Source organism: Alligator mississippiensis, chromosome 3, assembly GCF_030867095.1.
Source record: "Alligator mississippiensis isolate rAllMis1 chromosome 3, rAllMis1, whole genome shotgun sequence".
Lineage (NCBI taxonomy): Eukaryota > Metazoa > Chordata > Crocodylia > Alligatoridae > Alligator > Alligator mississippiensis.
The window spans coordinates 147,367,189-147,394,405 of NC_081826.1; the positions used below are offsets into that span (position 1 = coordinate 147,367,189).

At 44.5% G+C, this 27,217-nt stretch overlaps 1 protein-coding gene across 3 annotated transcripts in view; it reads right to left on the minus strand.

Annotated features, from left to right (window-relative positions):
* Positions 1-27,217, minus strand: part of SHB (SH2 domain containing adaptor protein B) — a 157,343-nt gene that overhangs the window by 106,893 nt on the left and 23,233 nt on the right. For 2 of the 3 annotated variants that reach the window (XM_006259128.3, XM_059724502.1), the window contains exon 2: positions 5,162-5,279. The exons of the other annotated variant lie outside the window; for it this stretch is intronic. In XM_006259128.3, coding sequence (XP_006259190.3) covers positions 5,162-5,279 — 118 coding nt within the window. The remainder of the gene's footprint in view (positions 1-5,161; positions 5,280-27,217) is intronic. 3 annotated transcript variants of the gene reach the window in all.

The window sequence follows — 27,217 nt, forward strand, 5'->3', positions numbered from 1 at the left end:
AGGTAGGGCTAGGATTCAGAGTGACCTCAACAAATTGGAGGATTGGACCAAAAGAAATCTTGCGAGGTTCAATGAAGAAAAGTGCAAAGTCCTGTACAAAGGGACAGAAGAATCCCATGCACTGGTAGAGGCTGGGGACTGACCGGTTAAACAGCAGCTCTGCATAAAAGGACTTGGGGGTTACAGTGGACAATTAGCTGAATATAAGCCAACAGCGTGCCCTTGTTGCAAAGAAGGCTAACGGCATACTGGGCTGCATTAGTAGGAGTGTTGACAGCAGACCAAGGGAAGTGATTGTTCCCCTCTATTTGGCATTGGTGACACCACATCTAGAGTACTGTGTCCCATATTGCACCACACACACTACAGAAAGGATGTGGACAAATTGGAGAGAGTCCAGTGGAGGGCAACAAAAATGGGGCTGGGGCACATGGCTTATGAGAAAAGGCTGAGGGAACTGGACAAGAGAAGACTGAGGGGGGCTTTGATAGCAGCCTTCAACTACCTGAAGTGGGGTTCCAAAGAGGATGGAGCTAGACAGTTCTCAGTGGTGGCAGATGACAGAAAAAGGAGCAATGGTCTCAAGCTGCAGTGAGGGATGTTTAGGTTGGATATTAGGAAAAACTCTCTCACTAAGTAGGTAGTAAAACACTGGAACAGGATACCCAGAGGTTGTGGACTCTTCATACTTGGAGGTTTTTAAAACCCAGCTAGACAAAGACCTGGCTGGGATGATCTAGTTGGGGATGATCCTGCTTTGAACAGGGAGTTGGACTAGATGATCTCCCGAGGTCCCTTCCAACCCTAATTTTCTGTGATTATATGACTACATTGTACCTTTATCTCTCTTCTCTTTAGAAGCTGTTCACTGACACAGATAGGGGTGACCACAGACTAGCAATGCTTCAAAGGACTACTGTTAACAAGGGACATGGTAATTTTACATCTGGACTTTTAGTAAACACTTTGTAATTCTTCCCTTTTATGACGGTGCTAATCCCCCCCAAAGTGTTAGGCACAGATCCCATGGCACTGTCTGAGCCTGCATCTTATTGTTACAGCCCTAGGAAATGCATTAGGAGTGCCTTCAGAGCACCAGATCCATTAAATGGTGCATCCCTGGGGAACTGGAAGCCAGTCTAGAATAAGTGAAGAGCATAAATTTAGCAGGAAGAGGACTGCTGAGTACATATTGAAGACCTTGCTGCTGAAGAAGATTTTTGTTCAGCCCTAATAAAAAAAAAAATCAGACCATAAGACAACTGAAGATTCACAGTTAAATTGTTATGTCCTGCTCCTGCTGTTCAATACATTAAATAATCGTATCAAGGCAACTGCCTAACAAATTCGGTGTCATAATTAAACAGCAGGTTAGCTAATTCTACAAACATAAATGAAAACATTGTCATTATTTTCCTCCTTCCCTACATTATTTCCACCCAGTAACCAGGGATAAAAGCAAAGTTATGTCATGGATAAACAAGCTATCATATTTATTCATCCAAACAGGCAATGGGCTGCAGCTTTTAATGGAAAGAACATGAATTTTTAGTCAAAACCCCACAGGATCATTGATAAGAAATGATTGTTTAAGTCTTAGTTGAAAAACAAGCACATGAAAACATAAGAGAGGTTGATTCACCAAGTAACTAATGGATACAAACAGTTCCACTGGCTAATCTTTACTGCAGCTCAAAACAGTAATTCCAAATAAGACCCATTTGGTTTTTAGAAATGAGAATTGCTGTATGTTTAAAGTGTTATCAGGGAAAGAAATGCAAACATGTATATGTGCACGGAGTCTAAACTGAGTGGGAACCATGGTTCGTTGCCTACACAAACAAGGTAATGTTTCAACGCAGAAATATTTTTAAAGGCTTCTTCTACGGCATTTTTTCTTTAAAAAACCCACAAAATGGGGGGGGGGGGAATGGAAGAAAAAAAAAAGAATTGCTTCTTCCTTAGGCAAAGTTTGGACAATGACTTTAATCACCCAAGTGTGCAACAAAGGGATTTTATGTCCGGCTGCAAGTGGAAATTACAGGGCCACCTGAGCTGTTGTCACTCACATCTCCCATAATTCATTGTTTGCTTTGCAGTAGCTCCCAAAGGCCACAATCAAGATCAGAGCTTCATGCTCCATTGTAAAATAACACTTTAGAAAGTGAAGCCTAGTCAAACTGTCAAAGGCAAAGGAGTGCAGGTTTTCTGAGTAACTGATATCATGGTCCCATTCCAGGGAGAGAGAGCATGAGTGAAAGAGAGCAAGCACAATAAGACCCATAGCATCCCAGGGGCAAAGTCAGACACTTTGGTAAGTATTCCCTGTAGTCAGCCCATAACCATTTGTGCATCTGATCTAACCAACTGGGACAGATCATTAGCTGCTGCCAGAAGCAAAGGCAACTGTGCTCTAAAATGTGGTGGGTCTTGTTACATCCACCCCTGCACCAGCCCTACAGCCCAGACTGAAAATGGATTTTCTCCTTCAACAAGCCTTCAGAGACCCTTGCAAAAGGTCGTATTCTTGTATACAGCTAAACTGCAAGAACAATAACAAAAAACACCTCACACTTTTTTGAGAGACTAGTCAATCTGTCAACCAAGTTACTGACTTTGACGTTTCTTGTTTTAATTTAATTGCTGCTACAGTGCAAGCGCTTGCAAGGTGCTCTGCATGGACAGCCTGTTAGGCCCATGCAAATGCCCTGACTCTTTCAAATCAGGTATCATGTACATAAGCCATAAGAACAAAATCTTGCTTAACAATAGCAAAGGGAAACACACCTAATATTAGAGTTTAATCTGTGAACCTTCTATTTTTGAACCACAGATATTTTTGTTTGCATCTTAAACCATTTTTAAATATTTTATGAATCAAGGAGTTCAATTCTGGTACTCGGCAGACATTCACAAAGGTGTCTGGAAGAAGTAAAGAAAACAAAAGATTATTTTGCTGCTGTTTGCAGATTTTCCCTGTCTGAGATTAAATAATGCTTGAATATGATCAGAACACTCTCTTAAAGAATGTTTGCCAGAGCCACTGTAATCATATTGATGTATGTCTACTATAACAGGCTCTTTACTTGTCAGTCAACATAACTTTATGGAGAAATTCAAAACGCTGAACATGTATGTCAAGAACAAGACGAAGATCTCAGTAAGAATTTGTTCTTTAAAATTGCTACTGCAGAGTAGTTATATAATCTAAATTTACAGGTTCCTGCCACACTCACACAGGAATCCAAAACTATATCTCTAAAGCCTTCCAAAAAAAAAAAAAAGCCTTTTAGCTTTCATCTCACAGTAAGACATCAAGACACTCTTCACATAGATACTAAGGGACATAATCTGTTCCCAGTCAAGTCAATGGAAAGATGCTCAACTCCCACTGGCTTCTAGGAGAACCAGATTGGCCCTTGGGTACCTGGCAACAAATGAAAGTCCAATCCAGAAAGAGATTGAGCAACTCCCATGAGACATGAGTATCTTCTATTCCCAATGAGTCTAAAGGGAATAGAGAGTAGCACTTAGAACTTCATTGTGCAGGATTAGATTTCACATTTGCGAATGCCTTTAACATCCTGCTTGGACTCCAAAGAACAGCTTTATTCCAACATACACAAACTGGCCCGTCATATCCCAAGCTGTTTTGACCAAGGATACCATAGAAATCTTTCCCACTTGAATCTGACAGCAAATCCCCACAAGCTCATTAAGAGCAGGTTTTGTACGTCTTCTCCCTTCACACAAGTGTTTGTATTTAGAACATGAATACATATTTGTGAAGAAAATCTTTAAGGACTATAGACAAAGGCAAAGCCAGGGATATACTAGAACACTTACACCAGAAAAAAAAACATGCTTTTCTCACTTGTGTAAGAACACAGAACCCATTCAAACCATTCCAGCTAAAAATCCTCTCAAAAGGAATGAATAGGTCCACAACAATAAAAAAACAAAGGCCCAATGACACCTCCCTAGGAGGGTGCTTACAAACAATGTTGTCTGTGGGTCATTTTCTGTGCCTCTCTTCACATATGCTTTATACAAAGAAGGGAGGGAAAAAGGAGGAGGACATCTGCATGAAAATAGAACCATTGCATCCCTGTGGTATCCACTTCTCCCACTGTGTAATCTTCCTTGAGGTTATAAAAACGCATCTAGGCCTGATCCAATGATATAAGTGGAAATTCCACTGGCTCCCTTATAAACTTTCAAAAATAGTCCTGGCAGGAAACCTTGCTAGGCATCTTAATTACGTTGATGACCAGGGGTACACCAATAGAGATTTTGGGGGCCGATACTGATAACCGATATTTAAGGAGGCATATCGGCTGATACCAATCTAATTCCAATACAGCTGCATACAGCTGGTAAGTCTATTGTGCAGTGGGGGGTGTCGTGGAGAGCAGATCAAGGCCCCCCTGCGGTGAGGGAGGGGGCAGGGACAGGGGCTGCCCAGCCAGGGCAGGGCGAGGGACAAAGCCAAGGCTCATGCTTGGGGGGGGGGCACGTGTGGGCTGCAGTTGTGGGCTGGGGCCAGGCTACACGGGGCTCTTCTTGGTGGGGGCTGGGCACAGAGCGAGCAACGGCACCACTGGGAGAGGACTGCAGCCACCCCAAATTTTGTCATAGCCCAGCTCCCAGGACCGCCACCGCACACCCAACCACCACTGCCCCGGCTCTTCCCAGAGCATGGGTGGGGGCGGGGATTGAGCCAGAGCTGTGCTGGACAGGTACCAGCAGCAGCATTGGGACCTGGGCAATGACAAAACTTGGGGTGGCTGCAGCCCCCTCCCAGTGCTGCTGGTTGTTGATTTGCCCCCACCACACCCCTTCTCTCTCCCCTTCCTTTCCGCTACAATGGACTTACCAGCTCTGACAGGCAGCTCTCCAAGCTGCAGCACGAGCATTAATCAGCCAAATTATCGGTCCCATTGGTCCGATTTCCGATACAGCAAATTTTCTTTATATTGGTACCAATCCAATATTGGACCAATGTATTGGTTCACCTCTATTGATGACCATCCAACTACTTTGAAAAGTGTGGTCCAAGGTACCAAAAGGGCACTGGCATGACCAGGCTGAAGATGTGCATAAAACACTTCATGTCAAATCTCAATTGCATTTATGGCTGCATAGAGCCCCATATTCTTACCAGTCATTATTCTCTGAGCTTCATATGGTTCCATGTAGCCTGTGTTCTCTCCTTTCCCTGCTTTGTTCAGTTCACTCTTGGCATCAAAAGGATCAGAGTAGTCATCCGCTATCAGGACCTGAAATGAGGAAAGTTAAACTTTTTGGAGAAGCCTTTGAAGTTGGCAAGTTAGAACTCAGGGAATCTAAAGTAGCAGCAAGTAGTGGAAGGTACAACATCTAAACTAAAAAGCATCGGGTGCGGGTGGAAAGTGAGCGTAAGAGCAAAAGCGAGGGACTATAGCGAGGGACTTTTTTTTAGTATTGGAGGCCAAGTCCCTAATTCAGCAAAGAACTTAAAGCACACGCATTACATTTGTCACGAGTAAGTGCTCTACTTAAACTGAGATATAAATGTGTGGATATGCTCAGACAACCACAGGCTTTTCCATAGTTACGCTGCCCTCTAAACAGATCACTGAAGGGCACATGGCCATATCTGTAATAGTTAAACACTGGCAAATTAATGGGATTTGAGCAATTAGCCTGGTTTACGGCAATATGCCAATTAATCAAAGGCTTGCATTCACGTTGTGCAGGAAGCTTCTATCTTTTCATATATTTTTAACATGTGGATTTCTTTTTTGCATACTTTGTTGAGTATTGTGTACATCAAGGCTGGGCAAAATACGGCCCATGAGCCGGATCCAATCTGCCAGGTGACAGGATCTGGCCTGCCGCTGCCCCTGTTGCACTCCGCATGGGGCCATGCCCTGCCTGCTCATGCCAAGGCAGCCTGCCTGCACCAGGCTTCCCCAGCACAGGGCCCCAGCCTGCACACAGCTTCTGGATGGGCTGTTCCCAGTGCAGCTGCAACAGGATGCTGCTCTGTACCCCCAACTTCCAGCGATGGCTTCTGATCCTGTCCCTGCCGTACCACACCAGGCCACTCTGGGCAGCAGTTTCAGCCAGGCAGCTCCTACCCCAGGGCTCAGGGCTCCAGCAGCCAAGATCTGGAGCTAGGGCCTCATGCAACTACTGGAAGTGGTGCAATGGGAAGAGGAGCTGGTCTTGGAGGTGAGGGGTACAGAGCAACACCCAGCCGGCTGCAGCCGCATGGGGAACAGCCTGCCAGAATCTGCTCCTGCCCCATGGCACTGAACAGCACCTTGTACTTCCGGGTGAGCAGGCAAGCAACTTCAGCTGGGTAGCTCCTGCCACAGTGCTGGGGCTCCGGCTTCAGCTCCTGGCTCCCCTCCCAGTAGCTGAAACCAGAACCCTGTGAACTGGGGCAGGAGCCTTGCTGAAGCTGCTGCTTGCCCAGAGCAGTGTGGTGTGTTGCTGCAGGGGCAAGACCAGGAGCAGGAGCCACCACTGGAAGCAGGAGGTGCAGAGCACCTCTCAGCTGGGCTATGGGAGCACAGTGCAGGCTGCCCTAGGGTGAGCAAGTGGGGCTTGGCCCCATGCAGAGTGCTACAGGGACAGCACAGACTGTGCTGCCCGGGTGAGCTCTGATATACGAGCCCCCTGCCCACCTCCCTCCCTTCACCCACAGCAGGCTTCAGGGACCTAGCGCCCAGGCAGCCACCACTCCAAGACAAACATGCCCCCCAACCCTCTAGAGGGCAGGGGTATGTAATCCCAGACTCTTCCACCCCTGAAAACTGCTCCCTGCCTGCCCACAGCCCCATAGGGAATTGGGGTGAGTTGTTGCGGGGGGACAGGTGGTGGGGGAGCTGAACAGTCCTGACCCAGCCAGCAACAGCTCATCAAAACTCTCTCTGTGACCCTCAGGCCCAAATAACTGCCCCACCCCGGTGTACATTTACTTTGCTGTAAGCCACAAAAAAGAAGCTAAGCAACATAAAATATTGTCCAACTACCTTCCAGGGGGAAAAAAAAAACCCAACACTACACAGTATATTCTCTACACTTAATTCTTATTTTCATTTAAAAGAAAGAATAAAAAGCCTCTTGCATACAACTGTATTTGTTGACATGGCCCCTACTTTTTATTCTGCCTAAATACTGTAATAAGGTCACATTTCTCTTTACTTTGATAAAAGTATATGAAATTACCTATTCTTGCCACCATGGGCGACTGGTGTCTCCTGAGTCTGGGGGGGCACCCACAGAAGCCAGCAATGGCACTGGTGGTGGGGAAGGAGCTGGTAAGTACTCACAGATGCTGGCGGTGGCATCGATGGCAGGGATGGCCCTGTCGTGGGGGGGAGGCACGTGCCCCCCTCATACCCTCCCTGCCAGTTGGCCTATCTAAAAGAAGGTACACATTTGCAAAGCTGAAGCATCACTTCTTTTTTCTCTACAATGGGTTCTGGTTAGGTACCGAATTCTCTTCGTCACCTGCTGTCTGTGTCCTGCCACTCTCTCTCACCAACTGACTCCAAGCTAACTGCCTGCCACCCTCGTAACTGAAAGATGTCTTAGCCATTCACTTAGTTGCTGGCACCATTGCTGTCAAGTCTCTAGTGTAGTAACTCTGCACAGGATTTTATAGAAATAGAGGAAGAGGAACAAACTCCCCACAAAACAGCACACCACCCTCTATACTGGCATGACACTGAAAACAAAGAAGGCATGAGGGGAAAAAAGCAAGAGGTAAGGCAAGCCACATTGTATCAGGCCTACACCTTGCATGTCCCAGTAGTTTTAACACTGAGAATAAGGTTGGGCAGGAGCAAGTAGTGGAGCAATGCATGTCAGCACTGAACAACAGACTGAGGCAGCCATTGAGGAAGGACTTGAAGGAGAGCACAAAGACCAGAAAGCAAGACGGGTGTGAAAAGAAGGGATGGGCATGACATGGCAAAAAGATGTTAGCAGCCAGAAAGCATGGCCCAAGGAGATCTGGAACGGTCCTTGCAGAGGAAAAGAAGGCAATCACAGCAAATGCCAGCAAGAGCACCCCTTTGAAGCATGCAGTGGAGTAGGAACAGTGTAAGGAGAGAAGGAGAGGAGAAATTTTTATTAAAGCCTTAGAGGCAGGAAAACAAGCACCTAGACCAGAGGACAGTGACAGGGAGGCATCCAGACAGCACCAAGATGGCAAGCAAGGATTCTGGAATAGCCTCTACCGCACCTCCATTCCCTCAGCTACCAAGTACAGACACCCTCCCACCAGACCAGCGCTGGGCAGCACAGGCAGAGCTTATGAATAAACAAGCCAAGTACATTAGGCCAAGTACACTGGGAGCAAGAAAAGGGCACCAGGCAATGTAGGGCCCCTGCAAGACACAAACGGTAATCTTGTGGCTACGCCAGACAAGAAAGCTGATATTTTTAACAGTTCCTTTGCCTCGGTTTTCTTGAACAGGGATCAGGATATCCCACCTACCAGAGGTAGGGACAATCTTGGGGATAGCTCTATCAAGCCTTCAGTCAGCGCAGATGTAGTTAGGGATCTTCTGGAAGGGCTAGACATTTTTAAATCTACAGCTCCAGATGCCCTCCACCCAAGGGTGTTGAGAGAGCTGGCAGGGGTCATCGCGAAGCCCTTGGCCCGCTGTATGAGCATTCGTGGTCATCTGGCCAGGTGCCGGGGGACTGGAAACTGGCTAATGTGGTCCCTATTTTCAAGAAGGGGAGGAAGGAGGACCCAAGTAATTATAGGTCTGTAAGCCTCACCTCGGTGCTCGGAAAGATCTTGGAAAGAATCATCAAGGAGCACATCTGTGGGGGGCCTACAGGGAAGATCATGCTCAGGGGCAATCAGCATGGCTTCACCAAAGGCAGGTCCTGCCAGACCAACCTGATTGCCTTTTAAGACCAAGTAATTAAATCCTTGGATGATGGTGTCGCTGTGGACGTAGTCTTTCTAGACTTTAAGAAGGCCACCAGGGCTCGCTCCTCGGGCTCGCGCTCTTTAACATCTTCATCAGCGACTTGGACGAGGGGGTGGAAAGCACACTGTCCAAGTTTGCTGATGACACTAAGATGTGGGGCGAGGTGGACACACTTGAAGGGAGAGAGAGGCTGCAATTAGATTTAGACAGACTACAAAAGTGGGCAGACGAGAATAGGATGGGGTTCAACGTAGACAAATGCAGGGTGCTGCACCTTGGGAGAAGGAATCCACAGCATACATACAGGCTGGGGAGTTCCCTTCTTCAAAGCACAGAGGCGGAAAGGGATCTTGGAGTCATTATCGACTCCAAGATGAATATGAGCCGCCAATGCCAGACCGCAGCCAGCAAGGCCAGCCATACCTTGTCATGCATCCAAAGGTGCATCTCAAGACAGTCCAGAGGGGTGATACTCCCCTTCTATGCGACTTTGGTCAGGCCGCAGTTGGAGTACTACGTCCAGTACTGGGCGCCGCACTTCAAAAGGGATGTGGCCAGCCTGGAGAGGGTTCAGAGGAGGGCCACCCACTTGGTGAGAGGGCAGTAGGACAAGCCCTATGAAGAGAGACTGAGAGACCTGAACCTGTTCAGCCTCGGTAAGAGGAGGCTGAGGGGGGACCTAGTGGCTGCCTACAAACTCATCAGGGGGGATCAACAGCAAATAGGCAGAGCCCTTTTCTCCCCAGCACCACCTGGGGTGACAAGGAACAATGGTCATAAGCTGATGGAGAATAGGTTTAGGTTAGAGATCAGGAGGCAGTATTTTACAGTTAGGGTGGCCAAAATCTGGAACCAACTTCCCAGGGAAGTGGTCCTCACCCCTACCTTGGGCAAATTCAAGAGGAGGTTGGACCATCACCTGTCTGGGGTCTTGTGAACCCAGCATTCATTCCTGCCTGTGGCAGGGGGTCAGGCTAGATGATCTGTTCAGGTCCCTCCTGACCCTAGCTACTATGAAACTACAGCCCACTCCGAAATCTTCTCTCCCTAAGTGTCTACACTGTCAGCCCTTGTGGCTCTAGTTTCTCCCATTCCAAAGTGAAATAGAAGCTGGCTCTGGTCTTTTTAAAGGGTGCCAGCAATAGATGGACCCAGAAGTCTGAATTTTACCCTCAATAAAAACCACTCTATATGGGTAATGAAGGGAACAGAACCCAGAAGGTCAACGGGGGAGCACATGACAGCATGGGCAGGGGTGGCACACAGGATAGCATCTGCTCAAGGGGGTAGGGGACGTGACACAGCAGGAAAAGGGGCTTTTCAAAAAACAGAGGCAGGAAAATCATAAGTGAAAGAGCATATTGTGCTAAGATGAATACAGGAGGGAGGAGAAAGGTGAGAATAAATAGAAGAATACAAAGTAAATACAAAAAAATCCTGTTTAATCTAAGAAGCAGAAGCCCCAGAGGAGTGAACAGGACTCCTCACATCCTATACTGAAAAATGCCTAGCTGGGTCAGAGTCACAGCATAGGCATAGTAAGAGTAGCTGGACTCTGTTCCATCTACACTGGGGTCTGCTGGAAGTCCCCCTTCAACCGGGCGGTAGATACCAAAAAAGTCTTGGGGGACCTCAGAGAACCATGTCATTGAACATGCCAAATAACCTGAAGCCTGACTACCATACAGAATATATTTACACTGAGTTAAGGTGAACAGCTTCCAGCCCCAGTGTCTTGAGGGGGAAGGAAAACAGTGAATTCAGAAAGGAAAAAGGTTTAACTCTAGTATATTAAAATTGTATTTCCCTTCTCTCAGTCCTATGGTCATGAGTTAATTATTTGGAATTTCAATCTATTTATTTGGAGGTTTTAAAATATAAACCAATGGTGCCTTTTCTCCACCTATAATTTGGTATGTGAGGGTTTGTTAAACTGGAAACAACTAAGATAGGAAAAATAAAGGGGAGAAAAAGTAATCCTTTGTTTCAGTTAACAACTGAAATGAATGGTTTGTTATTGTGGATATAATAGTTAACTCAATGAAAAATGCTCCCTGTCTTCAGTAATGTATGCAAGAGCAGCAATCAGCAGCACTGTCAGAGCAGTGTCAGCGGCTGTGTGCATTTAACACAAAGACAACAATGTGCATCATGCAGCAATAATTTCTCCTGGTAACAAGGGCAGGTTTATCTGTAAAAGCCCTGCAGCTGAACTACCATCCATTTACTTTCCTGATGCAGCCTTGTCACGAGCTGATGGATAGTATCTTAGGCTCCCTGCTGTTCCCCAAGTCCAGATGCTGACACAGTAATAGTTGCCTTTTTTAAAAATAACTGCACTAAAATGACATGAAATAGAAAAATAGCCTAATGCAGATAATGTGTTTTATTTGATATTTCTCTTTCCCCATTTGCCAAAAACATTAGGAGGAAAATTATACATCTAAAATGCTGTCAAACAGGATAACATCAAATGTTGATTTGTATTAAACACTATAGTAAGGTGTTCTAGTTGACAAGGTACCAAGTGTTACCGAAGAGACTAAAATGATGAACTTGCTTTATCACAAGACCACCTTTTCTGAGACAAAATTCAAAAGCCATACGAGCAGAGTCCAGGGCTACATAACAGATCTGCATGTACTAACTGCTAAGTTACGTGTGCAGGCCCCTCTGTCCCAAACCGCTGAGGGATTGCCACACAAGCAGAGATCCACACAAGACACATCTGTTGGCAGGATCAGCCACAAGGATTTGTAACAATCCTGGCCCCAGAAAACAAGGAAAATGCCCCTAGAGGAGACCCTGAGATTCTACTGCCCCTTCTAACACAGAACAACCAGACTGTCGGGGTACTGGGAGGGCCACTGCTATTCACCACCATCTGAAAATCAATGTTTGAAGCAAGACAAATACAAATGTTTGAAGCAAGACAAATTGCAAATACAAAGGCTGCTGAAATAAAAAGCTTCTCCAGCACAGGGAATACACCCATTCAACACGCTTTATCTGCATTTCATAATTAAAATTAGATCTGCAGTCTGGTGCTGTCAGAGAGCCCCCCTCCAGCTGACTGTATTACTATTTCAGCTTAAATTAGAATTTACAAATTCTCAGCCTCGGTAAAGCAGCTGACCTAAGACGACACATGGTTTCTTTTATACTTGCTGACAGTTGCAAATCCTCTCAGTTTCTAATAAGTTTCACATTTTTCCAGTTAAAGTAGCTTCTTCAAAAAAAAAAAAACAAACCCAAAAAAAACACACTACACGAGTCCTTTTTCAAATTAAAACCAAAAAGGAAAATAAAGGGTTTTCTAAAAAGCTTACTCTTGTATAAGTGCACTGCATTAAATTTAAAGAAAGTACGCCTATCATTAAATGACCAAACTCATTTCACACACACATCCGTAATGGAAATGATGCCAACATGAGAAATTATGTCAACTGCATTACTGCCAGAGGCCACAACCAGAGATTGGCGCCCAGTCATGCAGGGCTTTACACATACACGGAGGGAGGGGAAAATGCTCTTTGGGGCAAGAACCATAAGAAACTCTCCCGCTGCCTACTTACACAAAGCCTCAGAATCTTACTCACCTCAAAACCAAGGAGAACCACGGATGGATGTGCCTTCCAGCCTGCTTAGCCAACAGTCAAGCAAATTCTCTATGGCAGTGCTTCCCAACCTTTTCTGTACCAGGACCCATTTGTAAATGTCCATGGCCAATCCCAAACCAGTGCCCCCTTACTCCTATCCCACTACCTCCACCCACAGGCCTCAGTCCCCCAGTATATGGGGCAGAGGGTGGGCATGTGGCGTGGAAGCGGGGGCATGTGTGGGGCGAGGGGGGCCCAAGCAGCCCCTCACAGCCTGGAGCTCTGCCAGCCTGCAAGGGAAAAGCCACTGTTTCCCACATTTTTCTCCTTTAAAGAAGAATCCATTTTTAAAGTTTGTTCATCCATTTTTAAAGTCTGTTCCCAACCCTTTCATGTATTCTTGCAACCCACTTTTGGGCCACGACCCATGGGTTGAGAAGCGCTGCTCTGTGACACTAATGATGGGGGAAGCCAATTCAAGAGTTGGGACCTCTTTCTGCCAGCAGCTCCTTGGCATAAAGTTTAGCACCCTCAGTCTCTCCCCATTAGCACAAGCTGCTCATAGCTGCCAGGATGCAGCCAAGAGACGGCAATGTCAGACACAGGGAACAGAACGGAGAAGTTTGGCGATATGAGCTGGATGCCATTGTAGACTTGAGAGAATCAGTGTCCTGCTCCATGCACAAGCCACAAGAGGCAGCAGTATGCTGCAATTTCTTAGCAATCTTTATGTAGCACCAGAGACAGTGAGCTAGCTGCAGCAACCCACTCCAGAGGCTGCAAAGAATGGATAACTTTATACAGACTTTCCCATGATAAAGATCACTTTCTCCCAGACAGCCAGTGTCATCTGAATAGGCTCCCACAGATGCTGCAAACTACAAGCCTTTCAAAAAGGACAGGCAGGGCCATGGCCCCTCTGGTAAAAGTCTAGCACTTAACACAGAAAAGAAACTACAGCTTACAGACAAGTGTTCAAGACCAATTATTTGCCATGGACTTTCTAGCCAAATGAGTTGGGGGGGGGGGGGGAGCTTAAAAGGAACATATCTTTGAATATATGCAGCCAGCAAGTCAGAGGATCAGGGTGCCTAGAACATAATCTAAAGACCCAAGTATTTGTGGAGGGATGAAGACGTCTCTGTGCAGACGGTGTTTTTCGTGAACTTTGGCTCGATTAAATTTCACATGCAGGCTAGGCTTCCCAGAGCCCAAGCATCAATGAAGCCTGTTTAACCTTTTAACAGTCACTATGCAACCATAGTGCTCGACAGACAAGAAAGACAATGGATCTTTAACAACAGCAATTTACAATCTAAGTCCCACTCTACGCTGCGGTTCTACCAGCACAGTTCTGAGAGCAGCACACTCTCAAAGCCCCTCCATGGTAGCACCATCCTCCTTCCCTCAGCTAATGTACTGCATACCTATGGTGAGCAGAGAAGGCTTCTGCTGCTGACGTTCAACAGCTGGCAGAAGCCATGTGCTGACACTTCTGCTAGCGGCTTGCACCTTCCACCCCAGCTTACTCCCCACTTTATTCCGTCCCATTCTTGCATTCTACTGGTAGTCATCAAACAGAGCTACAGAGAGCTGCCAGGAACATGCAGGCCTGAATGGAGGTGATGGTTTCTGCCACCAGAATTTCTGACAGCAAAGTAGGGCAAGTATAGATATGGCCTATATTATTACCCAGGTAACACATGGAGAAGTGACATGCTCCCTGAGGAATGTGGGGAAGAAGTTGGGAGAGATGACATGACCGACTGCCCTCTGCACATGAATTCATGGTTGAGTGTGGAAATCAGAGAATCCTCTAGTTTATCACTGCTTTTTGAAGGCAGGCCTCAGAGTTTATCTTCCAGAGATAGCTTTTCATCCTAGGTTACCCAGTAAGAATTTCATTCGCTTGCTGTACCACAAGCTGGCTGAGGTCAATTGTGGGCTGCCTGTGGTCCAAGGACCACTGGTGGTTCAAGAAGTGCTCATTTGTGGTTTGAAGAGATTTGGTCGGTTCCATATTTTGCGCTACTGAAGCATATAAAAAGGGACAGCTAAACTCACAATAAATCAGCTTCAAACATAGCAATTGCAGGGGCTGCTATAAAGAATGAAGACTTGCAGATGGGAGGGCAGGTGGGCTGTGTGATGAGGTGGATGCAAAGATAAAGGGATCCATGCCCTTGAATGGTCTAGTGCTCTCATTTCTTTCACACAATTTGCTGTCTGTAAACTTCCAGTAGCGTTTCAGACAGTAGAAACCCCCTTTCCCATCCAAGCACTGCTGGACTCACCGAGTTCTGATGACAAACTAAAAAGATTGAGTTTTCTGTGCTTCTAGGAGTGCTACTTGGGGAAAAAATAACCAAAAGGAATGCACACACAAATATCTTGTGCAAACGGTAGCATTTCAGTGCAGAAAGGCTGCAATAGGTTTGCTGCTGCCAAAGAGAAAATATAAGAAGTGGATCATGAAATTCAACTTACCCAAAAAACCACTACTGCTCAACCAACCACAGCCATCAGCTGCCATGAGGGGGCACTTAATTATCCTCCCCCATTTCAGTTTCAAGACAACACTAACTTAAAAGTGGCTTGCAAAAGTAAGGCAAGCAATCTCTCACATCCTGAATGCTCATCCTCATCAGGGCACAAGGGACAATGAGTGTACCACCTTGTAATAATTCACCTTGTCCTTTGAGGGAAGACCTATATTACTATGAACAAGCTCATGCTCAGCAGGAACCTCGGTGTGAGTGACATAACCAGTGTCAGAGAATCTCCCACAAAGCCCGAGCTTCTCTGTAGCATTCAAATGGGCTGCATTTTCTCCACCCAGATATTTAGCCTTGGCCACAGGCAGACATTCTTTTTGGAAGTAGTTAAAAAAAAATCGCGATAAAAAAGGGGAACTTTGTTTTAACCACATCCTGAAACGTCTGCACCCTTCAGAGGCACTCTGGCATCCCCCAGTCCAAGGGGAAAATTAAAGGAGAAGAGGACAGCGCACCAACAAGTGCTCTCCATGCTGCCCATGGGAACCTCCAGAGGCCAAGTCCCTTGGCAGGAGAGTACTGCCCCCGCCACTACACGCTTTCACAGTAATTCTGCAGCACTCAGGAAGTGAGGAAAGGGGCTTCCAAAGGCGCTCTAAATTCCAGAGGATTTGGGAGCACTTCAAATGGATGTCTGTCCGTACCCCCGTTAGCATCCTACAAAGTACTGTACTACAGAAGGTGTGCTCAGTGGCTACAGCACTAGCCTAGGCTAAAGATAATCCTGTTTCAACTTCTGCTCTGCCACAAATATCTTGCTGTACCATGGGCAAGTTACTTAGCCTCTCTGCGGCACAGCACACAGAAATGCTGCACAGATTACAACAATAACAACAATAACAATGCTCAAATAGGTATCTGCCCAAGACAGAACTAAAATTGCAATTCACTAAAATTACCACTCACAGGAAGTCACCAGCATGCTACAACCTGCAACCAACACACTCATCAGTGTTGGTCTATACAACTAATGCATACATCCCTTAGTGTGGTAAATCAGGCACTGTCCCTAGAGTCAACAACCTAGCCAAGCGGTCAGCAACCTATACCCCACAGACCAGATCTAGCCCAAGGATGTGAGGCTTTGGCAGATAGGGACAAATGCCATCTATGAGAGCTCTCCCCCTACCACAGGGGAGACAAGTAGTGGCTGAGTCCTACTGCCCACCCATTCTCCTCCAACCTGGGGTGGGTCATTCTGACCTGAAGTTGGAATAGGTTGCCCACTCCTGACTAGGAAGCACCCCTCTTCTGCCACTGACTTGTAGATGAGTTTGTGGAAACTATGTGCCTTCATTAGGCCTTCATTTTGCCATCTCTATACCAGAGGAACCACTTCCCCATGTACTGCTATAAGAACCTAGAATGGAAAAGTGCTGCTACGTGCGAAAGCTCTAGGCAAACGAGAAAAATATAAGTTCTTGCCCAACTGGTCAACAACTGCTGGCATGGTAAGAAAAAAAGAGAATTAATGTCAATAAACTCTTGCAGAAATTGATATTTTTCTCCTTCCAAAGATCTGAATTTTGTGAATTATATTACATTTCTACAAGAAACACAAATAAGGAGACTTTAAAAAATATCTGAGAAACACAAACGCACAAAAATGCTACATAACAGATGTTCAGCAGCAAATATATTCAGTCAATATATGCTGTCTTTTTAAAGCAAAGTGTTTACTGTACCATATAGATCTACATTTACCTCTATCTACATCTATAGATCTATAATCTCTAGATATTGGTCTATATATATATATCTTTCTATATATCTATATATGTCTATCTATAGATCTATGTCTATAGATATAGATATACTGTATATAGCTCTATATCTATTGAGTTTCAAATGGAAGAAAGTGTTTCTATTCATTCTGGACAATCTGGTTTAAGAGTACCCTGATCTGCCAAAAGTCAAATTGCACCGTGTGTGTGAAATGTAATCAGTCTGGAAGCCAATTAATAGCACGGACACCTAAAAGCAATGCAGCAATTATGCTTCCACAAAAGAAATAGCAATTTTCATTCTTTTTTCATCTGAAAACACTGAGCTGGCAGCAGCACTGTTTGTGGGCCTTTTTTTTGGCAAACCACTGGAGTCAAAACCAAAATTAAACCCAGCTGTCTCTAGTTTTGTTGCAACTGCTGCTTCTGCTAGCACTGAAGTGAATGTGCGTATTTCAACAGCAGTTTCTCATGAAAAGCCAAGAAGTGCTCGGTAAATCCAGACCCAACAGACAACTGCAACAGTTTATGTATTTACAGATTATGCAGCAGCAGAGCAATGAGCAGACATTTGGATAGTCCTTTTTAAACTTCAGAAATCAATGATCTGCAATGCATTAGGAGAGAGGATATATTTCTGTGCTGTCTGGCCTCAAACTTGACAAGATGGATCATCACAACCATCTTCATACCCAGAAAAGCTAACAATTTAACTTTGCTGCATGACCACATATACTTTATGCATTACAAAAATCAGCAGGAAAGGCCCAATTATGCAAGTTAAGGAAATTTCTGTGTGCACCTTTTTGTAGGATTTGGTTGCTTCTCTTTCTTTGCATGAGAGCTGAGAAAAGGGGAGGAAGCTTGAAATTGGCAGTTGGGTGATTTAGCCAACAGGAAGCTACCAATATTACTGCCATATATTCTGCTTCCCACAGTGACAACAACTAGTAATTGTTTATTCCCATTTTCCATACAACTTCTTTGATCCTGTCTATATTACTCTTCCTGGGGTTCAGAAATCAGTCTATAAAAATGTCTATAACCAGAGCTGATGGAGTAGTGAGCATCATGTTAAAAATCAATTTTTAGAAGCTGTTTCAGATGCAAGAATTATCTAGCTTGGAGGATGACTTTTCATAATATTTTTAACTTGTGCTCCATGTAAAACAGGGCAGCATAATGTTTCCAGAAATAATTTTCTGAGCTAGGCTGAAAAATATCTGAAATATGTGGGAAAATCATAGCATAAGACCAGACTTTATTTTCATCTGCAAAAATAGCAAATCAATTTCTTAACAGTTTCTTTTTAGCTACCTATATTTAGGCTGTTGAGTTGGGTTTTTTTGGGTAGGGGAGTGGGGAGGTTGATACATTTTGTTCTGCCACAGAGGTCACAAAAGAATCATTACATTGGGGGCCTGCATTAAAATGGCTGACAAATACACAAGACTTCACTTGAAGCTATTGGCCGCATTGTAATCAGTGCAGATACAGGCTAATTCAGAAGCTGAGAAATTGTGATTTAATTAAAGGAAACTACTCTCCGACTCCAAACTTAGCTCTGCCACCTTCAAATTCTTACTTGCTTTTTCTTTGCATGTTCTTCTAGTTGTTACTATGATAAATTAAAGGAAAAAAGAGAGTTATCCTTGTACCCTCAGCACTGAAGAGAACATAAAATAAAAGGTTGCACTTGAAAAAGGAACACAGAAACCAAGTCTAGCTGCTAAGGAAAGAAAGCCCAATATCCAAAACTAGGCTCATTCACTCATTTATCATCTTGTGATTAGCAGAGCAAAGGATCCAAATGCAGCAACGTCTGGCCTGGTATATACCACCTAATGGAAACAGGATGGATTTCCAAACCACCTTAGCACTTATAGCGCCAGACAGCAAATGTTTATATCAAACAGAATTCTGATGAATTCACTATAGATAATAGTTAAATGCGAATCACTTAAACAGGGCTGTCATCTGTCAGAGGTGGTTTTAACAAGCAGCTCCCAGTCTACTGATAAATCAAATTTAACTGAAACTGTCCATACTAATAAGCAAGCAATCCCATATCTTCTTTATGCAGTAAAACTAGTGCAAGAACTTCTAACTCCTTTTGGCAGCATCTGAAAAGATGAAACATTGTTTCTAGATTTTTCTGAACTATTATTTTCTCCAAGTAAAACATTATTGTGTGAAAACAAAATTAAAGTATCTATTCATCCGCTTTTCCTGTAACGAAAGATGTACAAGCTAGTAACACAGCAGCATTTTCCTCAGCATTTAAAAGCCTACCAAGAGTGTTCAGATAAACTGAAGTTATAGGACTTAACAAGGCAGGAGCTCACATGTGACAGTCACTCTCTACCCATTTGAGGGCCCAGAGGTAACTCTTTGCATTACTATTTATATGGCAGGGTCCTGAACGCATGGGGCACCTATGCATGTGCTCCAATGCATTTGAATTAGAACGTTGTAGCATCGCTGCAGCATCACATGTATAAGCCCCTGCCGGTTTAAAAATGGCTGCTGGGGTGCTTTAACTAAAACTCATTCAGTGAGCTTTAGTTAAACTATCCCGTGGACATTTTTAAATAAATAAATACACACACACAGAGTAGTTTCATTTTAATTGTGAAAAACGCAGATTTTGGGGGGAGTTAACAGAGAATTTTGGGTTTTTTTTTAAACAGAGAAAACCAGTATTCTTTCTAATTAGCAATGAGGGAATTTACAATTAAAGGCACAGAACACCACCTTAAAGATAAAATGACTGATTCAGAGCTAATCTAGTTGCATTCTCTTCATTTCTAAATCCTGGGGTGCAATTTCTTCCACTGAAGTGCATTTACTGTATTAACAACGTGCATCACAAGTAGAACTGTAAAGTTCACAGAAACAAAATAGTGAAACTGAGTTTTTCTATGGGTTCTCCTGAATTCTTCAGGATATTTGCAGAAACTGTGATTTCAGGAGGGCTCCATGAAAAAGTGTGGGCTCTGCAGTTTTTGCAGGCTCCCTGGAAAAAAAAAAAGAAACTTAACAAAAATAAAATGTTGGCTCCCTCTGGGAAGCCAGTAGTCCTCAAGGCTGCTGAAGCCTAGCTGCACAGCCCACCGGAGGGGGAGGGAAGCTGTAAGGGTCATCAGTCATACTGCCCCCCCATCAGCAGTGTGGGACAGGGGTGCATGACAGACAGTCCTTGCAGCCAATCAGTGACAAGGGGCGGGACTGTATGGCAGGCAGCTCTTGCAGCAAATTAGTGATGAGGGGTGGGGCCACTAAGGCCCCTTGGTTAATCAGAGCCTTGGAGGCAGGAATCATTTACACCCATGAAAATGGCTGCTGGCCCTGCAATCTGCATGCAAAATCAGTCAGCAGCTGCCTGGAGTTTGGTAGACCCCAGCTATTCTGACCTGGGCTCCATTCCCACGTGGCCTTAAAAGTCTTCTCTCTTAGCAAGCTCTCATCATTGAAAACAGGGGTACTCACTGCTCAACATCAGGGTACTGATGGATCTGGGTGCTCACTTCCAGCAAACAGGTTGAAAGACTCACCACAGGAAAATGTTGGATATCAGCATGAAGCAGAATTCTGGTTTGGTCACATGAGTACTAAGACTTGTTACAAATCCTGGACAAGTTTTTCCCTTCTAAATATTAGCAAGCGCATCACTGTTAACACAGAAGTCAGCTAGCCTAGCGCTCTAGATGTTCCATCAGGATTAGGCTGGTATAATCCTATCACCATCAATTACTGGATATCAAGTGCATTATAAATCTTTATTACAGAACGTGCATCACAATCCAGCTTTGTAGCTAGACTATGCCAAAGAGCAGGTATTTGCTTTCAATCATTCAGAGGAAGTAAAGTATTTTTTCCACTAAATATTCTTGCCAAGTAATCCATCTAAATGCATTTATTCACTTGCACTAAGCTCCCTTTTCAGGAGCCTATAAATAAAAATCAATTAGTCTTGGCTGTAGTAGAATGGCATATGGGAAAAACAACCTCTAGGACAGAATGCTTAGGAAATGAAGGCACCATTAAGTTCACTGACAAATTCTAACTTCGTACCACTTCAATGCTCTTCGGTAACATGTGCTCACTGGCGTGTTAAATAAATTGTTAAAAAGTCAGTATTTCCATTGTGATACAGTTAATCAAACAATGAAAAACTTCAAAACATGCAAATATGGATCAGTCTAAGAAAATTTCTGCAGAACGTGAACATGTTAACTGTTCAAAAAGACAAATGAATTTGTGCACATGCAAAAGAGAAATCCCAAGCAGGTGAAACATTAAAAATGAACCTCCATGGAAACAAGTGCTTAGGATGCAGGGCAACTTAACTAATTTAAAACATATGCTGGTAGTTAACAATGGTCCAGATGTTAGATGGGAAAGAAACCAAGATAAAAGTAGTAGATATAAAAGATAAATTTACATCTTGTCACTTGTTTTAGCAGTTAATTGCCACTTAGCTCTACGAAGATGCAATTACTAAGGTGTGAGTTGGAGGTTATTAGCTGTTCTACCTCTGCTGTATATTAGAGACCTGATTATTGAAGCTATGTGCATTCAAATGATTAATTATCGGTGTAATGGAACATTTGTACGTGCAATTTCTACATGTGTCTGTGCAGTCAGGGTAATTTAAATAGAAAAGAATCTCTCACACACACAGTTTATGCAGGCATCCAATTTAGAGACAGATTTTCAAATCAATAGGGATCTATCTGCTAAAGTAAAGCCAATTTTTAAAGGAAAATCCTCACCTGGTCTGAAAGAACAGATGCTAGATAACTAGCTCTTGGACAGACACTGCAGTATAGCAACATCTGACCACTTGACTTTATACCCAGAGGGCAGTAGCTGGCAGATTTAGCTGGGATACAGTGAACATCATCTTCCTCCAATTAAATAAACCCATTTTGGAGTGAAGGATCTAAGGAGGATTAGGGCAAATTCAGTATTAAATAAGAATAGCAGCCTCCTTTCCCGCCCACTGACTTCCAAGACATTGATCATTTTGGTGCAGACTGTATCCACAACCCCCTCTGCTTTGTGAGACAAATAATGGCCACTCAAGACATAGAGAACTCAGGGTCTCCCTGGCTGAATACCTGTAGCCCTTCCAACACTCCCCAGTTCAGAATGAAGGTAAAACAATCCCCCCAAAAGCACAGAGATGTAGAGGCTAGCTGACAAAAAGACAGAAAGATGTGATCACTAACAAAAGTAAAGGGAGCAAATGAACAAGTCTCCTCCTATTTTCAGCTGTGATTAAATAGCAAGGGCAGGAAGCATCTGTCCTGCAATACTGACAAATGGCAAAAAGAAAAGCAAGCAGCACCCTGGCACATACTGCCCCACTATGTAAAGACAGAAAGAGGAGTTTCTTCAAGAAGAAAACGGGCATTAACTAGCTTCATGGACGTATGAACCACACCTGGGTTAAATTACCTCAGATTTTTCCACAGTGTAAAATCCTCACCCTGCACCAATTACAATGAGGCAGTCACTAGCTACAGTATAAATCCTTATTTGTCAAATGCATGTTTTATGCAACAAGTTTATTGCCTACTTTTTACAATGGTGCAAAAAATGTCAATAAGTACCAAACCCCCCCCCCCACCCCACCCCCCCCCCGCAGCAGCCAAGAGATGCTCCGGTCTCATTTCCTAAACAAACTATTAAGCAGGTGTTTCCCTTAAGAAAAAAGGGGGGTTTTCATGTAAAGCTGTTAGCTCATGTGTCCGTGAGAAAATACATCAGAATGATCTCCTCCAAGAACACTTAAAGCAAAGTTCTACTAATTTATGAAAGTTCTGGTGCCCAAGCATTAAACTCAAAACCCTGGTTTTGCCTATGTCCCATTTCCCCAGGCAGTGGGTATGTTACTAGGACAGAGAACTTCGGGTATAAAATGCAAAAAAGCTGAAGAGCCAATACAGCTGTCTGTGAAGTCAGTGGAAAGATCCCCATTAGCATCAGTGGGATTTAGACTGAGCCCTATGTTGGTTGTTTGGTGCAGGATTTATACCATGCATAAGCCTTGGTCCTGTGACAGGAAGACCTGCAATGAGACTCCTAAACTGGGCCCTACATTATTTTCCATGGAGAGGGTGTTCCTGGACTCTGCTCTGTAGACTTTTTGCAGACTGGGGAAGGAAGAAGGGAGGTTTAGTGAGTTTTTGTGAGTGCCACTTCCCAGAGATAAACCTATTTGAAAAAGAAGCTCCTTGAACAAAACCCAGACCTTAGTCTCTGAGCTTTTTTATGGGGACTTTACAGAGGCAAGGGTTCTCCACGAGCCAAATGCAGCCCATGGAGCCATTGCATCTGGCCTGGGGGGCTCCCCACAGGTTGGGAAATTTGGTAGTGAGGAAGCAGTGGCTACCCTCCCCCGCTGCCAAATTCCCATGCCCCCTCCACCAATACATCCAAATCTGGGGCAGGACACACACCCATTCCTCCACACTACCAGGTTGGGGCTGGGCCATGCTCCTTTCCCCTGGCCCAGCTGAATCGGGGACGGGCCATACCCCTTCTCCCAACACAGCTCAGCTGGGGCCCCTTCTCCCTGGAGGGCTGAATCATAGCCAGGCCACTCCCCCTTTCCCCTCACAGGGCTGCACCAGGCTGGCTCCCCAGCCTCCTCTGCATGGCCAGATGGGGCTCCAATGCATCCAACCCAGGCAGAAGATCAGGGCCATGAGCTGTATCTGGCTAGTGAATGAACTGGGCATGACCCATCTGGCCTGCCAAGGAAAAAAGTTGAGCACCACTGTTATAATAAGGCAATGAGTTTGGGAGCAATTTGTAACAACCAGCTTAAAATTTAAGGAGATTTGGAGGCTACTGCCTACTAGGCACATGTTAGTTCTGAAAGACAATGTGGAGTTCGCCAATGTGAAGCCAAGACCTAAGTAAGCCTCACAAGTTATACAGCCTTTGCAAGCTAGTTACACTGTAAAATACTAAAACCTCACACATTATTAAAATATCCTCCTATTCCTAGCAGTATTTTATCAGAATATTGCTTTGCAGAAAGCTTTCCCGTGCCTCACGCCTGCCAACAGGCAACTGTGGACCACTGGGTGTACAAAAAAACAAACAAAACAAAAAAACACCTTTCCAAGTCAGAATCACAGATAATTGTTTGGCAGCAGTCATGGAAACAGCAGGTCAACCATGGTACTTCAGAAGGTATCCTTCTTCCCATTCTATCTCCAAAACATATCACCCATGACCACAATTTGTAGCCTGACCTGCCAACTTTACCCTATTCTCATCACTTGTGCACTGGTTACCAGCAGAATTTTGTTAGCTAAGGACAGATCATAGCACCAGTGAGAGACAGGTTGAGAAGTGACCTCAAGAAACCCCTCTAGACTAGTGAGGACCAACCTTTTTGGCAGACATTCCAACTAGCTCCAAAGTCACTGATCTGCTTCCTGCTCCCTGCCATGTTCTCTGCCCTATACACACAACTGCCAAAAAAACCAAAAACCCAACAGGATTTAAAGTTTGCATAGGTTTGTCTAAGATAGTGAGCCCATGGAAAAAAGAGAAAGAGGACAAGTGTCAGCTCACATACTAACTCTGTTTAAGACCCACCAATTATCTTCCGTGGCATTTCAAATTCAATCACGGCAGACACACAAATCAATACAAGTGCTATTGTTAAGAAATCAAATGATCTGGTAACTGCAAGCTTATTCTTATGAGATGCTGACCACCCTCCACTCCTCTAACCTTCAGAGGAAGCTGTAATCTCCCCAGAATCACTGAGATGTCATTTCCCTTCATTTAGGTATGCGCTTGACTAAGTTGTAAAACCATTAGAGAATGGGCATTTGGAGAGGTGTTACTGAACAGTGGGCTCAATTTAATTTGTAATTAACTTTTTTCTCCATTGATATCTAACTCCCAGCTGCCCAGGTCACAGTCACCACATATTATAAAACAAGTCTGCACTGTATATGAGTCAGTGTGTTAGTCACCTGGGTCACAGCTGCTATAGACACAATGTGAAATAACCTGAAATTAATGGGTTTTAAACTTTCAGATAAGAAGTGGTGGGGGGGGGAAGGCAGAAGAAATGTGAACGTTAAAAAAAAATACATAAGCCATGCTATTACTGAAAGTAGGAAGGAGTTATAAAGGCAAAGGAAGGTGGCTCCCTTCTAGATATAAACCAGCTTAAAGAGAACAAGCAGCTCTTACTACCGCCATCCCCAAACTAACAGGACTGACCCTTGATTAGCAATCCATAATTTAGCTAGAGATACCAATAATGAGTGGCCAGGAATATTATTATAACAGCTGCATTAATAGTAAGTGGCCTTATCCAGTTAAATAAGAGTGTTTTTTAATTCGGAAATAGTCATGAACGACTTCTACCCAAAGGGCAACTTCCCCTACCTGCCCCTCAGAGATATAAAAAAAATCTGAGGTCAGAAGCTTAAGAGGAAAAATGCTGCGAGAAGTATGAAACATGCTGAGAGGCCTGCCGATGAAACCCATCTACATACAGTCCCAGCAACAAAGGAACTTGTTGGAGAAGTACAGCAAAGCTATTAGACTTTTTCATTATCCAAATGAGGACAACAGGCCAACCTGAAGAATGCATTAAAAAGTACACATTTGGTAAAGATGTTGGAGATATTTCTAGCGTATTAAATAAATTAAATAAAATTTCATTTCCCTTTCTTGACATTTTTCCTGGTTATACCAAACCAAATAAGACATATTTTTCCATGCTCATTTGGTAGCCAATCCTATGGATGCACCTATATTTGAACTTATGCTAGAACACAACCCCTCTATAAACTGTGGGATTACACACCTGCATAACGCCACAGGTGAAGGACTGGATCAGGTCCTTCAGGTCCTTCATCACCCCACATAAACAGTTAGAGGGACACTTGAGGTCAGCTACAAGAATGACACTGATATTTTAGGAGAGGTAAGCTAGGTACAATATTGCATTCATGGTATGTACTTTGCACAGTTCCACTCTCAAAACTGACTAAACACAGCATTGCAGGATTTCACATTTCCCTTAATGCCAAATGCATGCAGTTAACAAGCAGTGCATCTCTGCACCTACCAACAGCCTAAGAGGGTCAAGCAAGATTTCTTCCAGTTCCACACTCCCTTCAGGGCCTGACTGGAGCTCTGTGAACAGATCCGTCAAGAACACATGTAAGAGAACAGAGTAGAGCCACACGGACTTCCTGAAAGGGCATAAAGGACAAGTTAACACTGTTACCAAAACATACATATGTGGCTCTGAATGCAACTAGTGAGAAGATCCATTGATATAATGAGAAGTGACCAAGCATTGCAGTTGCACCTTAAAAATATTGTAATGCAGTATCTTAAGGACAATGTCTTAATCCTATAAACACTTTACATCAAGACAATCAGCAACCTCCAGGCTTTAAGTCAAGTGCACAATATGCAATTATGTTACAAAGCTATTAGTCTGCTTTGAAGCACTGCAGAGAAAGATGCTAGTCATACTGAAAACAGAGAGTTACTATACTTTTTAGCAAAACCTCTCAAAAACTTCCATGTAATCATCAATTATTGACGAAGTAAAGCGACATTATGCAGCATAATTGGTACAGTTTAGCAACAGTCTAACACAGGGGTGGGCAAAATATGTCCCGCGGGCCGGATGCAGCCCACAAGGCCATTCTATCTGGCCCGTGGGGCTCCTAAAAAATTAGAAAATTAATATTTTATCCCTGTCATTTTTGACAGGAACCAAGGGCAGTAGGATCCAGGGGAAGTCCGGCGGGCTCCCACAACAGCAGGGCCCGCCCAGCCCTGCCCCTCCCCCCCTCCGCTTCTGGCCTGGGACCAGGTGGCAGAACCACAGGGAAGAGGGAAGGGGTGGGGGAAGGGCAGGGGGAAGGGCAGAGAAGGAGCCCAGGGAAAAGCTGAGCACAGGGGGGGGGAAAAGCGGCCCCTCCCCCACCCCATGATTGGCACCCTGTGCTGCAGCCACTCACAGCTCACATGGGGCTGGCTGCCTGTGCCTGGTCCAGCCAGCCCCGCCAATAATAGCAATGTTCCAATAACACTGCAACCTCCAAAGGAAGGCTAACTTCACAAGGAGATGTCATGAATGCCTTGATTCCTCAACAGCAGATGACTCTGGCCGTGGGCAACAGTCTCCCTCTCCCCAACCTTATTTCCCTCCACTCTCTACTTGTCACAGCACATGTTCCTTCAGATAGCTCAGGCAGGAGGGGCACAACGGGGGAGTCCCACAATCTGTAGGGTACAGGCAGAGTAACCAAGAACAATGGCCAATAACTAGGAACAATGGCCACAAATTAATGGAGAGCAGATTTAGGTTGGACATTAGAAAAATCTTCTTC